The 17,694-nt window shown below is 42.0% G+C and overlaps 1 protein-coding gene across 4 annotated transcripts; it reads left to right on the forward strand.

The window, feature by feature from the left end:
* Positions 1 to 688: 688 nt before the first annotated feature.
* htra1b (HtrA serine peptidase 1b) lies at positions 689 to 15,693 on the forward strand. 4 transcript variants are annotated; one of them, XM_043712684.1, is made up of 3 exons: positions 689 to 931; positions 1,832 to 2,282; positions 15,368 to 15,693. In XM_043712684.1, exons 2-3 carry the CDS (start codon positions 1,844 to 1,846, stop codon positions 15,493 to 15,495), a joined length of 567 nt encoding a protein of 188 aa, XP_043568619.1. In that variant the 5' UTR covers positions 689 to 931; positions 1,832 to 1,843; the 3' UTR covers positions 15,496 to 15,693. The 4 variants fall into 4 exon arrangements, with proteins under 4 accessions (XP_043568619.1, XP_043568620.1, XP_043568616.1 ...); XM_043712685.1 differs by lacking the exon at positions 689 to 931 and adding an exon at positions 1,185 to 1,206; XM_043712681.1 differs by lacking the exon at positions 689 to 931 and adding an exon at positions 1,548 to 1,755 and having other exon boundaries at positions 15,368 to 15,692.
* Positions 15,694 to 17,694: the final 2,001 nt, after the last annotated feature.

The following is a 17,694-nucleotide window of genomic DNA, read 5'->3' on the forward strand; positions in this document are numbered from 1 at the left end:
GCTGTTCCTTCGCATTATCTTGTTAAGATTACATCTATTACAATGTTCTTGAATGACTTCTAAATTGCAATTCAGATTACAGGACAAGCTCAATATTTCCATTTGTTTAACCCTGAATCAAAAGATAAGTGGCATAAAGAAATTAGTCATCCATACGCTCTTGATCTTCATTTACGTGTAGCAGTATATATAGAGTCATTATCACAGAATCCCTACAGTGCAGATAGAGACCATTATACTGAGTATTCAGTGACCATCCAAAGAGCATAATATATCCCTGAAAGCCTGCATTTACCATGACTAATCTGTCACTGCCACCCCTGTATTTTAATTGTGCAAATTTTGGGAATTAGGTATCCTGTCCCATTTTTCTTGAACAAAGTATATTTATTGGGAAAGAAAGCTGGAATTCTGTCTACAAATAAAATGTTACCCAAGTGCAAGTCGAATAATTGATTACCATAAACCGTGTTTAGTTACTGGGAACCTTCATAATCTGAAACAGTGAGTGCTCTTGTGGTGCAGAGATAGTGTCCCACATGGCATGAGGTACGTCATAATTCGTCCAGTGGGTTGGTTACAAATATTGTTTTTCATGAAGCGCCTTGGGCTTTACATGGATGCAAAGATGAATAGTTGAGTGTCAAGCTAGAGTCAAGCTATAGATGTAGGTTCGTTATTAAAAACATACTATGATTTGGGAGATATTTAGGTGTAATGAGCCACTTTGAGTTGGTTCTGGCTGAGACGTCCCTCTGCAACATCTAGATATTCGACTGATATTTGTGATTTCCCCACAGGCGACAAGAGATTGATATTGAGCCGATGTAACAGAAGACCGGTCTGAAAATATCCTGTAAGAAGCCTTTGACTAAAGGCAAAATATTGCGGATCTTGGAAATCTGACACCAATAAATCTCTTCTGAGGAAGGTAAAACGAAGAAGTTCAAAGATGTGCAGGCTAGGGGATTGGCCATGCGAAAGTTGTCTTTCGTGTTCAGAGGTGTGTAGGCGAGGTGGATGGCCGTGGGAAATGTGGGGTTATGGGATACCGTCGAGGGCTGCGTCTGGGTGGTATGGTCTTTGGGGGTCGGTACGGACTCAATGGGCGAATGGCAACCTTCCGCACTGTCGGGATTCCACGATCCTAAATTGGGGAAGCTGGAATCCGAAACAAGAATATAAATTCTTGGAAAAAGTCAGCAGGTTGGTAGCATCTGTAGAGAGAAAACAGTTAACATTTCGGGTCCAGTGACCCTTCTTTCGAACAGATGCCCTGTGTTTTTCAAGAATCTATGTACAGTATTTGTTCTACAATATGCCTTACTCTCTCATTGTTTTCGAACGTGACGAATTTAAGAAAAATGCTTTTTTAAAAAAAAATCCGTCATGTTAACCTCTTTGTAAAAGAGTGAGGGTTCCGTTACTTTGGAGTGATTCGGATATTAGAGGCAGTCGAAAAGGGGACAGACAACGAAGAGATGAGCAGCAGAACCGAGCAACCCTGTGCAGCATCTGGGTATGGAAGAGTCGGTGATAAAGGGGCGGGGGTAGGACTCCTCGTTCAGAGCAGACCAATGAATGCGGCTGGATCTGTTTGATTCATCGGGCTTTTTATAAAGGAGCCACTTCGCTGTTATGAAATTGGAAGTTCGGATAAAGAGGACGGTGCTTTGTTTTGAGTCGGAAATAACTTTATTTGTGTTGTTTACGAAACTTTAGAACTTATAGAAACTTTTTTCTGCCCTCCACATGGTGTGTTTTTGAGCAGTTGTTGATTTACAAGGGATTAATAAGGAGCTGGTGTAATTTTTTGTATGACTTTTTGCAGTGTTACTGGAAGATGCTGTTGTTGGTGTGTGCAGTGCTGGGGAGCAGTTGCTTCCTGCTAGGGGACAGCAGGATCACCAGGCGCTCCCCGAGCTGCCCCCAGCTCTGTGATGTCTCCAGCTGCCCGGAGGTGCCCTCTGACTGCTGGGCAGGGCTGGTGCTGGATGCTTGCGGCTGCTGCCAGCTGTGCGGCGCCGCCGAGGGCGAGTCATGCGGCGGCCGCAGGGACGAGGCCAGGTGCGGGGAAGGGCTGCGCTGCTCGGTGCCGGTAGCGGCCAACCAGGCCAAGCGGCGGATCAAAGGCGTGTGTATCTGTGACAACCGTGAGCCGGTGTGCGGCAGCGACGGCAGCACCTACCGTAATGTGTGTGAGCTGAAGGCGGTGAGCCGGAGGGCACAGGCACTAAACCAACCACCCGTCATCTTCATCCAGAGAGGAGCCTGCGGATTGGGTAAGAGTGCCTCTGAGATGTGTACAATTGTGTTTCAAGTTGCTTCATCAGCACTTCTGAAAATTCCCAATGACTGCACTTAGGGCGATAAATATGTGCCCCCTTGCGCAGTAGTCCATATCTTCAAGCATTCGTGACTATTATTGAAAGCATGAACGTTTCTTTATTCACTTTTTGTTTATAATTAAATTAGTGACTATGCATTTGGCTATAATCCCAGGAACCGGAGTAGGTCAATATTCTTTTGTAATTTAATGCTATTATCTACATTTCTAAAATGCTGTCTAACTTTGTGTCACCAGCAAATTTGGATATATGACTTACTGTGCTATTAGCCAAGTCATGAATAAATAATGTGAATAATTGATCTGTGTGGTTCACAAAAAACCCCACAAAGAACTACAGATGTTGGCAATCTGAAACCAAAACAGAAATGGTTGGAGAAACTCATGGGTCTGGCAGCTTCTGTGGAGAGAAAGCTAAGTTCATGTTTCAGATTCGTCATGCATCAAGGTTTTTGTCCCCGTAGGATACCACTGGTTATGTCCTGTCTTCAGGAATCCTGATGAAAGGCTTTTTCCCAAAACATCAATTCTCCTGCTACTTGGATGCTGCCTCACTGGCTGTGCTTTTCCAGCAGCGCACACTTCAACTCTGATCTCCAGCATCTGCAGTCCTCACTTTCTCCACTGGTTACATCCTGCCAATTTGAATATCTACACATTTTTTCTACTTTTTACTGCCTGCCACTCGACCAGTTTAGAGTCCTATAATCATACAGCACGGAGTCCAACTAATCCACACCGACCATGTTCCCAAACTAAGCTAGTCCCATCTTAATATGTTTGGCCCATATTCCTGTTTATATTATAGGATATCCACATTGTTACTCTGCCCTGCATCCAACAACTCCTCTGGCAGTTCATTCTGCCCACTAACCACTTGTCTCTTTTTTTTAAAAGTAAAGTTGCCACTCATGTCCTCAAACTTTTCTCCTTTCACATTAAAGATATACCCCCAGTTTTGCACACCCCCACCTTAGGGGAAAAAGAGCCTTGATTTTCACCTTATCTATACCCCCCTTGATTTTCTAAACCTCTAAAGTCACCTCTCAACTTTCTACACTCCAGTGGAAAAAAAAGTCCCAACCTGTTTTTCTAACTCGAACTTTCCATTCCCAGAAACATTCTGGTAAATCTTTCCGGTTTAGTAATATCTTTCCTATAACAGGGCGACCAGAATGGCACACGGTCCTTGAGAAGAGACTTCACTAATGACCTGTGCAACATGACATCCCAACTTCTATACTCAAAGGTTTGTATAATGAAGGGATGTGTGCTAACCACCCTGACTATCTGTGACTTAAATGCTGAAGAATTATGTACCTGAACCCCTGGCTGCTATTGTTCTACAAAGCTACGCAGGGCCCTCCAATAAATTGTGTAAGTCCTGCCCTTGGTTTACTTTACTAAAATGCAATGCCTTGCATTTATTCAAATTAAACTTCATCTGTCACTCCCCAACCCATTAGCCCAATTGATCAAATCCTTGTAATCTGAGATAACCTTCTTCACTGTCCATTACATCGCCAATTTTGCTGTCATCCATGAACTTACCAACCACATCTCCTAATTTCTCATCTAAATCATTTATATAAAAGAGGAACAAAAGGGATGGCAGTACCAGTCCCTGTGTAACAGCGCTGGTCACAGGCCTCCAGTCCAAAAAACAGCCCTCCACCACCACCACCACCTGTCTCCTACCGTAAAGCCAATTTTGTATCCAATTGGCAAGCTCATCCTGAATCCTATGTTTACCAGCTATATTATATACATCTATACATCTATAAGTCTATATGTTTGTATAGGTGCCATAACCTGATATTTTATACACTATTTAGACATATTTACTATGCTGTAGTCAATCTTATGTATGTAAATCATTGTACATCAAATCCCAATGTTCAAGTATCAGACTATTCCAAACATGGAAATCCTTGTGGTCATTCAGTCCTTTCTTTTCTTTCTTGATTAAAGTCAGAATATTCGTTGAGTTAAATTAAATGTGGTAGAATTAAGTTGAGTAGCCTGCGTGTACATAGTAGGGGGAGATGGAGGGAGTGATCTTCATTTCTAAGTTACTTAGATATTTTTGTTACACCTCATGATTATAAATCAATGAAAGGTTAGCGTTCTTACTAAACTGTCTTCTTCACAAAATGGAATACACAAACATTTTTCTATGGAAATGGGCCTACTGTTCCCAATGCCAGCCCAGTATAATGCATTAATTGAAGAATAAATGCTCAAATAGAAGTGTACAAATAATAAGTGCATGGTGAAATGTTAACGGCTTCCATCCAGATGAGTTCTTTGAACAAAGAATCTGGAAAAGATATTTTTTTTTTTAGCTGTAGAGAAAAGGTGGGGATCAGGGGAGGAGGAGCAAATGGAACACATGGCAAAGATCCCCAATAGCAAAAGGCAAAGTGAATTCTAAATGTAATAACAAAGAGATATAGATGAAGAATAGGTGTTAATAGTAGATAAAAATGTCAGCTCTTGAGAGCAAATTCATGCAAAAACTCATGGGGCAAGGGAGTGGAATCAAAATGGAGAACAGAGTTCATGGGCTGAAGTTGTCAAACTTAATATTGTCCTATACAATGTATCTGAACAAAAAAATGAGATGCAGCTCCTCCAGCTTGCATTGGGCTTCGCTGGAACATTTACAATATTCTGTACTATGTTTGATACAGAGAGCAATATCATGTACTTAAATGATGTGATCAGAAGGTCAGAGTCTTTCTTGTGTCAGAGCAGATGTGTTTCCCAAACTGATTAATCAATCAGTTTGCATGTGAACTTCAATATAGAGGTGAGCAGTGAAATCAATGAAAAAGATTGAAAAAAGTACAAGTGAAATACTGCTTCACCTGGAAGGTGTATTTTGGGCCTTGGACAGTGAGGAGGGAGATGGTGAAGGGCCGAATGTCAGACCTCCTGCAATTGCATGGTAAGGTGCCAGTGAGGGGGTTGGCATTGATGGGGCACTGGACCATAACATTGTGGAGGGTACAACCCCTGTAAAGTGTTGACAGGGTAGAGAAAGGGGAGATATTTCTGGTGGCACCCTGCTGGAGGTTGTGGAAATGGCAAATGTCATGGTTCTCTTTGGATTTACTATCCATTGTATGCCCTGCATAAGGGACTAGCTAGTTAGGCATGAGGGAGAAAGAAATAGAAAGAGATATGCAAATAGTGAGAGATAATGTACAGTGGCAGTAGGCTCCCATTGAGCACAAACATCAGTGTAAAACTATTGAACTAAATGACCTGCTTCTGTGTCAGACAGCCTGCTGAAGAAACTCAGCAGTTCCGGCATCTATGGAAAGAAAAACAGAGTTAACATGTTTTATCCATTATGACTTTTTTTCAAAACTGAAGAGTTCAGTCTCTGAATATATAATACATATACAGTCCTTAAATTGTCCAAGTCCTCTAATAGAACAGGCACTTCACTGTTAGCTGTTCATCTGGTATCTGCTCCTTTCTAGACTTATTTTCTTTCTCCAAGAATATCATTCCCATAGTGAATGCTCTTGCCAGTTTAACTTGTTTCTGATCCACTATCATTGGGAATAGTGGTCCTTTCGGACTGACTGTCATCGGTGAAGTCCCTTCGTCCTAATCAGCCACTTTGCAGTGAAGGACCAATTTCTCCAGTTGTATGTACATATCTGTAGTCATGGCAATATATCTGTTTGGATATGTCACCACATACGATCAAGATGTCGTAGTACCTTAGCACTGGCATTGTCATCACTATTTGGTTGATTCTAGTGAAATCTATTTCTTGTGCTGTTTTCCAGCACCACTGTGTGACTTTGGCAGGAAGTTTGCATGAAGGCTCATACCTCTGGTGATAAATTAGGTCCCAAGCAATTGCAGCAGATTCTAATTGTGATTTGTGATAGCTCTTTCTCTTGTGTCTTTACATCCATAATTTATCAGATCATCCATAATAGCTTCCATTCCAAGAAGTACAATGACTCACTTTTGCTGTCTGAGTTGATATCCTTTTGGCCCAGAGGAAATGCCAAACAGCATACACAACCATTTGTGTCTTCCAGATGGCATCCACAATGTAGTTTTACAAACTGCTGCTCTCCTCTAGCTTCAATTGTCAGTAGCATTCTTCACATTGAGGTAGTGTAGACCTTTGCCTTGCAAGTTGAGGCAATATTTCTTTAGTGGTAAGGTTTAAAAGCTTGTGCATGTATGCATATTCTGGGGCCTTTAACTTTCTCAATATTGACTGGGAGTACGATAGTTCAAGTAGTTTAGATGGGTCAGTTTTTCTGCAATGTGTGCAGGAGGGTTTTCTAACCCAGTATGTAGACATACCAACAAGGGGAGATGCCATATTGGATTTGGTACTGGGGAATGAACCTGGCCTGGTGTTAAATTTGGCGGTAGGTGAGCATTTTGGCGATAATGATCACAATTCAGTTATGTTTACAATAACAATGGACAGGAACAGGTATATACCACAGAGAAAGAGGTAGAAGTCTGGGAAAGGCAATTATGATGCAATTGGGCAAGATTTAGGATGCATAGGATGGGGAAGGAAACTGCAGGGGATGGACACACTTGAAATGTGGATCTTATTCAAGGAACAGCTATTGCAGGACCTTGATAAGTATCTATCTATCAGGTAGGGAGGTAGCTGTCGAGAGAGGGAGCCATGGCTTACTAAAGAAGTTGAAGCTCTTGTCAAGAGAAAGAAGACTTATGTGAGGATGAGGTGTGAAAGCGCAGTTAGGGGGATTGAGAGTTATAAGTTAGTCAGAAAAGATCTAAAGAGAGGGCTAAGAAGAGCGAGGGGGGGACATGAGAAGTTGTTGGTGGGCAGGATCAAGGAAAACCTTGAGGCCTTCCACAGGTATATCAGGAATAAAAGAATGACGAGAGTAAGATTAGGGCCAATCAAAGACAGTAGTGAAAGTTGTGTGCGGAATCTGAGGACATAGGGAAGCACTTAATGAATATTTTTTCGTCAGTATTCACATTGGAAAAGGGCAATGTTAGTGAGGATACAGGCTACAAGATTAGATGGGATTGCGGTTGACAAAATGGAGGTTTTAGCAACTTTGGAAGATCTGCAAATAGATAAGACCCCTGGGTCAGATGGGATTTATCCTTGGATTCTCTGGGAAGCCAGGGAGGAGATTGCAGAGCTTTGGCTTTGATCTTTTATGTCATCATTGTCGACAGGAGTAGTGCGAGAGGACTGGAGGATGGCAAATGTTGTTCTCTTGTTTAAGAAGGGGAGTCAGGACAACCCTGGTAATTATAGGCCATTGAGTCGTACTTCAGTTGGGTAAGGTATTGGAAAAGGTTATAAGAGATAGGATTTATAATCATCTGGAAAGGAATAATTTGATTAGGGATAGTCAACACAGTTTTGTGAAGGTTATGTCGTGCCTAACTAACCTTATCAAGTTCTTCAAGAAGGTGACTGAACAGGTGGATGAAGGTAAAGCAGATGATGTGGTGTTTATGGACTTCAGTAAGGCATTTCATAAGGTTCCACATAGGCTATTGCACAAAATACGGAGTTTTCGAATTGAAAGTGATTTAATGGTTTGGATCAGAAATTGGCTAGCTGAAAGAAGACAAAGGGTGGTGGTTAATGGGAAATGTTCATCCTGGAGCTCTTGGAGTTACTAGTGGTGTGCCGCAAGGATCTGTTTTGTGGCCACTGCTGTTTGTCATTTTTATAAATGATCTAGATGTGGGCGTAGAAGGATGGGTTAGTAAATTTGTGGATGATACTAAGGTAGGCAGAGCTGTGGATAGGGCCAAAAGATGTTGTGGGTTACAGAGAGAAATAGATAAGATGCAGAGCTGGGCTGAGAAGTGGCAAATGGAGTTTAATGCAGAAAAGTGAGAGGTAGTTAACTTCGGAAGAAGTAACAGGAATGCAGAGTACTGGGCTAATGGTAAAATCTTGGCAGTGTGGATGAATAGAGAAATCTCTGTGTCCAGATGCATAAATCGCTGAAAGTTGCCACCAAGGTTGGTAGGGTTGTTAAGAAGGCATATGGTTTATTGGCGTTTATTGGTATGGGGGATTGAGTTTCGGAACCACTAGGTCAAGCTTCAGCTGGACAAGGCACTGGTAAGGCCGCACCTGGAGTATTGAGGGCAGTTGTGGACACAACATTATAGGAAGAATGTAGAAGTTTCAGAAAGGGTACAGCAAAGATTTACTAGGATGTTGCCTGATATGGAAGGAAGGTCTTATGAGGAAAGGCTGAGGGAATTGAGGCTGTTTTTGTTGGAGAGAAGAAGATTGCGAGGTGACTTAATTGAGACGTGTAAGATAATCAGGGTTAGATAGTGTGGATAGTGAGAGCCTTTTTCCTTGGATGGTGAAGGCTAATACAAGGGGACATGGATTTAGGACAGATATCAGGGGTAGTTTCTTTAGTAGGGGCATGGAATGGCCTGCCTGCAACAGTAGTAGACTTGCTGACGTTAAGGGCATTTATATGGGCATTGGATATATGGATAATAATGGAAGTGTATGTTAGATGGGCATCAAATTAATTTCACAGGTTGGTGCAACATAGAGGGCCAAAGGGCTTGTACTGCGCTGTTATGTTCTATGTTTTCCTGATTTTTTTTCTTTTTACTGCTGTAGGAGTTGTCTTTTTTTTTGATGACTTGTCTTACAGGTTGGACTTGGGAGATGCTGGGTTGGTCTTATGTTTCATCTGTTTCAAGGTTATAATCACCAGGAAGACAGCCAAAACCTGTAAAAAGCATGGTAGCCAGCTTCAAAGATCTGTCCAGCAGTCAACAGCTCAGTAGGCTGCAAAATGCTTCAGGTCTCTTCTGGCACATCTAGGGTTACTAGTCCAAGCTTTAGCCTTGCTTCAGTTGAGATGAGTGGGTTTTGCTTAACATCTTCAATTTGAAACTCCATATCTCCATTCATCTCATTGCATTGGTCTCTCTGATTTATTTAACATCTTGGGATGATTATTATTCCATCGCAGCCTTAACTGTAACCTAAAGGCCTTCATTTCTGAGTCACTATCTACAGTGACTTTACAAAGATCAGTGAAACTCCTCATGTTGCATGAAGCATGGCATCTATCTGACACAAAATTCAATTGATGCTCTCCTTCCACAGTCATCATTCTACCAATCACAAACAGTTTATCAAACTTTAGACCTGACTGCATTAATGTGTTGTCAAAAAGTGTGGCACTGGAAAAGCACTTTTCATGCAGCATCCAAAATGAGCAGGAGAGTTGATATTTTGGGCATAAGCTTTTCATCAGGAATGTTGATGAAACATCAGCTCTCCTGCTCCTCAGATGCTGCCTGACATGCTGTGCTTTTCCAGCACCATACTTTTTTGACTCTGATATTCAGCATCTGCAGGCCTCAATTTCTCCTGTGTCAATCTGTTGCCTGATGGAGAGAGACTAGTCAGGTTTGTCAACTTTCATCTCCCCAGTCGTCCTCATTATAGGCATTCTTTGCTTCTCCCAAACTAAATACTTGTGTGCAAAGCAATTTGGCTGCTTCTGCTGGATATGCATCCTTTTTGTTTTGTATGATGTCCTCCCCAATTTTTACATCCTCCCCTCTGGCTTCAATCTTTCTGCAGGTTTTCCGGCCAACATTTATTTCTTTGTTTTAATTTGTTCTCATCTAGCCCAGTATATATTTAGCATATGCAAAGTTTCATTGTTCTCCCAACAATGCACTGATGATTGATGATCTCTGATATATTTTGAAAGCTTTCTTGAGACAGTTTCTCTCTCTTAGCAGATGTTCTCTCATAGAATTTTCTTGAGCATAAGAGGTCCTGCTTATCTCCAAGCTTCTCTTTCATGGGGCCACATTCTCAGGATTCAGTTGGCTGTAGCAATGTGGTCACATTCTGAGCAGTAGTCTTCCTTTCCCCTTAAGCTATTTTGAACAAAGAATGTTCATATATAACGTTAATATGTAGTTCAAATTGTCTTCAAACTCTACACTTTTTTCTGCTCCTCAATGAGATATAGGCTGCAAACAACTTGGATTCCTCCTTTCTTCAGCAATGATGACGGTATCATAGTTTTGTCACTGAGAGTGGGCAATAAAAATCATATCTCCTTTCACTTCTACAGTAGCAGGGAGCGCAAAATGCAGAAACTGCTGTTTTTTTTTAAATTGCTTTCTTTCAATAACTTCGAGGAAAAAGTGAGGACTGCAGATGCTGGAGATCAGAGTTGAAAATGTGTCGCTGGAAAAGCACAGCAGGTCAGGCAGCATCCAAGGAACAGGAGAATCGACGTTTCGGGCATAAGCCCTTCTTCAGTTGAACCCAGATTTCTCCAGTTTCCTCATTTCCCCTCCCCCCACCTAGTCTCAGTCAAATCCCTCGAACTCAGCACCGCCTTCCTAACCTGCAATCTTCTTCCTGACCTCTCCGCCCCCACCCCACTCCGGCCTATCACCCTCACCTTGACCTCCTTCCACCTATCGCATTTCCAACGCCCCTCCCCGAAGTCCCTCCTCCCTACCTTTTATCTTAGCCTGCTGGACACACTTTCCTCATTCCTGAAGAAGGGCTTATGCCCGGAACGTCGATTCTCCTGTTCCTTGGATGCTGCCTGACCTGCTGCGCTTTTCCAGCAACACATTTTCAGCTTCTTTCAATAACTGTCTTACAACTCTGAAAGATTAGTGTTTTCAGTAGCCCCACTCTGACAGCATGTTCCAAGTGATGTGCATTGAATGGAAGCCACTGGTTCCATACATTATTTACAGTGTAGAAGTTATATTGACTGCAGCAAGCCCACCAGTACATGCAGGATACAATGATATTTCTCCAAATAGTGATTTTTATTTTCCTTCCCAGCTAACATCATTTCTATTTTTAATGCATAGGTCAGAAGGGGATTTTGGCTTTCATGGTCATTTAAAAAAAAAATCACTCACGGGATGTGGGTGTCACTGCAGCTATTATTGCCCATCCATCGTTACCTTTGAGAAGGTGATGATGAGCTGCCGCCTTGAACAGTTGCTGTTCATTTGCTATAGGTAGGCGCGCAATGACCTTAGGGAAGGAATTCCACAAGACTGAAAGATAAATTTCCAAGTCAGGATGGTGTGTAGAGGGGAACTCGCAGGAGATGGGGTTCCAATATATCTGCTGCTCTTGTGGATGGAAGTAGTCATAGGTTTGGACCACACAATAATTATTCGAGAAGAATCTTTGGACGGACCTTCAGGGAAACTCAAGTTAATGGCCCTCCTATCCTGAAGGGACATTTGAATAATTTTGACATCTTTAGGTCCATCTCACTGGCATAAGATAAGTCTTAAATCTCATTAATTTCAGAATAGTCCATAGAACAGGGATCTCTTGAGTTTCTTTGGTCAGATGTCACCTGACTGCCTTTGTGATGAAGAAAATAGTTACTTGTTATTTGGTTCCTTTTTTTAGCCACTTTAAGACAAATGCATAATCTTCTGGTAATTAAACTAGTCTGCTTTGGGGTTGAATTGCCTCTCACTTTCAGTGCGGATTTAGTGTTTACCCAAAAATAAATATGCACACAGTGCAATCTTTTAAATTACTTGACTTCCTCAAAATCAACTTTGGAAGTTCTGGAAATGTATTACAATGTTCTTCAGTACTTAATTTTTCAAGGAAATGAAAAGAAAGAACTCAAATGCAAATTTGTTGCAGATCTAAAACGTTTTGCTGTTGTTTGCATAAGACATAGGAGTGTAAGTAAGGCCATTCAGCCCATCGAGTCCACTCCGCCATTTAATCATGGCTGATGGGCATTTCAACTCTGCTTACCAGCATTCTCCCTGTAGCCCTTAATTCCCTGTGACATCAAGAATTTATCAATCTCTGCCTTGAAGACACTTAGCGTCCTGGCCTCCACTGCACTCTGCGGCAATGAATTCCACAGACCCACCACTCTCTGGCTGAAGAAATGTCTCCGCATTTCTGTTCTGAATTGACCCCCTCTAATTCTAAGGCTGTGCCCACGGGTACTAGTCTCCCCGCCTAACGGAAACAATTTCTTAGCGTCCACCCTTTCCAAGCCATGTATTATCTTGTAAGTTTCTATTAGATCTCCCCTTAACCTTCTAAACTCCAATGAGTACAATCCCAGGATCCTCAGCTGTTCCTCGTATGTTAGACCTACCATTCCAGGGATCATCCGTATGAATCTCTGCTGGACACCCTCCAGTGCCAGTATGTCCCTCCTGAGGTGTGGGGCCCAAAACTGGACACACTACTCCAAATGGGGTGTAACCAGAGCTTTATAAAGTCTCAGTAGGACATCGCTGCTTTTATATTCCAACCCTCTTGAAATCAATGACAACATTGCATTCGCTTTCTTAATCACGGACTCAACATGCATGTTTACCTTTTAGAGAATCCTCGACTAGCACTCCCAGATCCCTTTGTACTTTGGCTTTATGGATTTTCTCACTGTCTAGAAAGTAGTCCATGCTTGTATTCTTTTTTCCAAAGTACAAGACCTCGCATTTGCTCACATTGAACTTCATCAGTCATTTCCTGGACCACTCTCCCAAACTGTCTGGATCTTTCTGCAGCCTCCCCACTTCCTCAGTATTACCTGTCTGTCCACCTAACTTCGTATTATCGGCAAACTTCGCTAGAATGCCCCCAGTCCCTTCATCCAGATCATTAATATATAACGTGAACAGCTGCGCCCCAACACTGAACCCTGCGGGACACCGCTTGTCACCGGCTGCCATTCCGAAAAAGAACCTCTTATCCCAACTCTCTGCCTTCTGTCAGACAGCCAATCCTCAATCCATGCTAGTAGCTCACCTCAAACACCATGGGCCCTCACCTTAATCAGCAGCGTCCTGTGTGGCAGCTTATCAAAGGTCTTTTGGAAGTCTAGATAGACCACATCCACTGGTTTCCCTGGTCTAACCTACTTGTCACCTCTTCAAAGAATTCTAACAGGTTTGTCAGGCACAACCTCCCCTTGCTAAATCCATGTTGACTTGTTCTAATCCGACCCTGCTCTTCCAAGAATTTAGAAACCTTGTCCTTAATGATGGATTCTAGAATTTTACCAACAACCGAGGTTTGCATATCTTGCAAGCAGCTTTATCATGAATTAACTTGGACAAAATACAAATTGAACTATCATTTAGAAATTTATTTGCAACTTAAGATGGGTTTTCAAAGAAAACAGAGCCACTGAAATATAAATACTGAACAAACAGGCTGTCTTAAAGATCTTGAGGTTTTGGCAACTGTTTCTAATATGTTTTGTGAGAATTATCCATCTAGATTGAAGTAGACATTCTAATCATAGAATGGAATTTCTTGCCCTAATTGACTGACTGTGGTGAATTACGCACTGAATCCCAACATTCTGGTCAAGTGCCTATCTTGAATGTTGCTGTTGGAGGCCCAAAATGCTTAATTTTCCCTTCAAATCTCCACCTGCTTGTCCTCCACCCAAAAAGAGGAACATCCCTGTTACCTTCTGACCTACTCTAACACTTTTATCAATATGGGGATGACTCCATCAAATTAGCTACAATCTTACATATGGACAACCCAGAATATTTAGCAAACTGACAACATGGAATTATTGAAACATTCCTATATGACATCATTCCCGAGACCTCAGTCACCATTATCATTCTAATTGACTGTCCTTGATCATCATTTTCAGTTCAAACCATAGCTGCAGAGATCAGACCTGTTTCACCATCCTTATGAAGCTCTAAGAGACTACACAGCAGATCCCACCCACTGAATATTTTGACCACTCCCCTTAATCTGATTCAAACCTTGTGACTACAAGGATGCACTATCATTTTGCTTGTTGCTTAATATACATGTTAAGAAACATCAAAGCTAAGTAAAACCCTTACTGTGTGCACCTACATATACACTGTACATATCTGGCAATATATGCAGGCAGCACGGTGGCTCAGTGGTTAGTACTGCAGCCTCACAGCGCCAGGGACCCAGGTTCGATTCCAGCCTCAGGTGACTGTCTGTCTGTGTGGAGTGTGCACAATCTCCCTGTGTCTGTGTGGGTTTCCTCCGGGTGCTCCAGTTTCCTCCCACAATCCAAAGATGTGCAGGTCAGGTGAATTGGCCATGCTAAATTGTCCATAGTGTTAGATGCATTAGTCAGGGGTAAATATAGGGTAGGGGAATGAGTCTGAGTGGGTTACTCTTCAGAGGGTCGGTGTGGACTTGTTGAGCCGAAGGATCCATTTCCATATTGTAGGGAATCTAATCTAATCTTAACAAAGCATGCAAAGCTATTTAATCAATTAGTGAGCTTTTTTTTTTAAAAAAATTATTCTTTAGGAACCTTAGGCCTGTTTTGTAGTCTTTTGTTAAAGCAATGTATTTTCCAAGGGAATCAAAACTGTTATTTGTGGGGCTTTCCAAAGCCTGCCTTCACACACATCTAATAGGCAGCCATGCAAAAACACAGAAAAACTGCCAACCATTTGGACAAATCAATGATAGCATGTCAATCTATGGGATCACCTCTGCTCATTATGTTCAGTGACATTGTAAGTTTGGTCTAAACAAATGTCCTATATTGTTGTTGCACCTAGTAGACAGGAAGAACTATTTCCCCAGTTTAAGTTAACTCCACTAAACAACCTGAGCAACCTGAGGGTTCAGTTCCTGCCTTGGGCAGCTGTCTGTGTGGAGTTTGCACGTTCTCCCCGTATCTGCGTGGGTTTCCTCCGTGTCCTCCAGTTTCCTCCCACAATCCAAAGATGTGCAGTTGAGGTGAATTGACCATGCTAAATTGCCCGTAGTGTTAGGTGCAGGGGTAAAAGTAAGGGAATGGGTCTGGGTGGGTTGCTCTCTGGAGGGTCGGTGCGGACTTGTTGGGCTGAAGGGCCTGTTTCCACACTGTAGGGAATCTAAGAACCTAAGAATGATACACTAAAGTTAAACCAAGAGTTGCAAATATTTTAGACCTGAAGAAGGGTCATTGCACTTGAAACATTAACTGTGTTTTCTCTCCACAGATGCTGCCAGACCTGCAGAGTTTCTCCAGCAATTTCTGTTTTTGTGTTTAACCATGAAACACACTGACAGTTTTGATACATTGGGCAATATCAGAAATATTTCAAGACTACAATCTACGTTTTGGTAACTAGTACATATTGAATATGGGATTTCTGAATGTGACTTAGTAGACTTGTCAAATGCTAAATGAATGAAAAATTTAATTGAGCAGTGTTCAAATTGATAATGACTACTTACTGCTAAGACTTGATAGAAAATGGTGAAGTGTAAAGGCTGTAACAGTCATTAAAAAAAACTTGATCCCTGCAATGACTGGCAGTGTTACTTGAAACATGTTTTTGAAGTTATTAGTTGCTGATCTGTGTCATAGTGCTGTTTACCCAAACCTCATCCTTTCTTTAGTGGGCGGCACGGTGGCACAGTGGTTAGCACTGCTGCCTCACAGCGCCTGAGACCCGGGTTCAATTCCCGCCTCAGGTGACTGACTGTGTGGAGTTTGCACGTTCTCCCCGTGTCTGCGTGGGTTTCCTCCGGGTGCTCCGGTTTCCTCCCACAGTCCAAAGATGTGCAGGGTCAGGTGAATTGGCCATGCTAAATTGCCCATAGTGTTAGGTAAGGGGTAAATGTAGGGGTATGGGTGGGTTTCGCTTCGGCGGGTCGGTGTGGACTTGTTGGGCCGAAGGGCCTGTTTCCACACTGTAATGTAATCTAATCTTTTAAAACCCAACTTTAGGTAATGCTCCAGCACTTTCTCAGTATTTAATCTGAATGGCTACTTTGTTGTTAAAGATCATAAGGAACCGTGTTTTACTCAACTCTTTAGGATGTTTAAGTACAATAATTTCAACGAATCACATTTTCAAGATCTTATCAGTATTTAAGCATAGTGAACATCTTGACTCAGCCCATAGATCATGTCGATAATGCAAGTTTGAGCAATGTTACTGCAAACCAAATACTGCAAAGTTTGAGTAAATAAAAGTACATTGGCTTGGCTTTTCCTTACACAACAGTGATGCATGATGAGATGTTTATTACTATTGAACACACCCGTGACATCACTACTTCAGAATATCTCACAAGCTGAAACCTATAACTTGTGGGCCATCTTAATCAGCCCCAGAGAAATCCACAATAAGAATTCTACAGTTTTGATGCTTAAAGTGGCAAAAACCATTCATTAGTGAATTTTGTCTGTTTGTACACATCTTACACAGATTGAGTCCAAACCGTGGGCATGTAGCAATCAGAGGTAACCATTGGCGAAACATGACTAAACCGGAAAAAATTAACCCTGTTATCCAGAATATTAGTGCTGCTTCTGACATCGTCAGTGCTAAGAAGCTGGAGTGGACATATGGAGAGAGAGGGGGAGAGTGGGCATTTGGAGTAAGAGATGATGGGCTGGGAAGTGGGGACGTGGTAGCAAATGTAAGAGAATGAGTGTTTGGTGGAATTTATTGGTATTAGTAATGAATAGCAACTAAATAAATCTGCGAAAACAAAATGGATAGTTTTTTAGAATGTGTCTGTTGTGGGGAGGGGGGAATGTAAGACCATAAGAAATAGGAGTGGAAGTAGGGCCATTTGGCCCATCGAGCCACTCTACCATTCAATCATGGCTGATGGGCATTTCAATGCCACTTACCCGTATTCTCCCCATATCCCTTAATTCTTTGTGAGATTAAGAACTTATCAATCTCTGCTTTGAAGATATTTAATGTCCCGGTCTCCATTGCGCTCCGTGGCAGTGAATTCCACAGTCTCACCACTCTCTGGCTGAAGAAAAGTCTCCTTATTTCCTCCTCTAATTCTAAGGCTGTGCCCACGAGTCCTAGTATCCCCACCTGATGGAAACAACTTCCCAGCATCCACCTTTTCTAAACCATGCATTATCTTGTAAGTTTCTATTCGATCTCCCCTCAACCTCCTGAACTCTAACGAATACAATCTCAGGATCCTCATCCTGTTAGGCCTACCATTCCAGGGATCATCTGTGTCAATCTCCGCTGGACATGCTGCAGTGCCAGTATGTCTTTGCTGAAGTGAGGTGTCCAAAACTGGACACAGTATTTTAAATGGGGCGTAGCCAGAGCTTTATAAAGTCTCAGTAGCACATCACTGCTTTTATATTCCAACCCTCTTGAAATAAGTGACAACATTACATTTGCTTTCTTAACCATGGACTCAACCTGCAAGCTAACCTTTAGAGAATCCTGTACCAGCACTCCCAAATCACTTTGTACTTTGGCTTTATGAATTTTCTCACTGTTTAGAAAATAGCCCATGCCTGTATTCTTTTTTTTTCAAAGTACAAGACTTAGTA

This window comes from Chiloscyllium plagiosum, chromosome 22 (assembly GCF_004010195.1).
Source record: "Chiloscyllium plagiosum isolate BGI_BamShark_2017 chromosome 22, ASM401019v2, whole genome shotgun sequence".
Lineage (NCBI taxonomy): Eukaryota > Metazoa > Chordata > Chondrichthyes > Orectolobiformes > Hemiscylliidae > Chiloscyllium > Chiloscyllium plagiosum.

Excerpts from the sequence above, each read along its gene's own strand:
- htra1b (XM_043712681.1), top strand. Across the intron at positions 2,283-15,367 it reads GAGAGGAGCCTGCGGATTGG|ATGCTGCCAGACCTGCAGAG; the intron begins GTAAGAGTGCCT and ends TTCTCTCCACAG.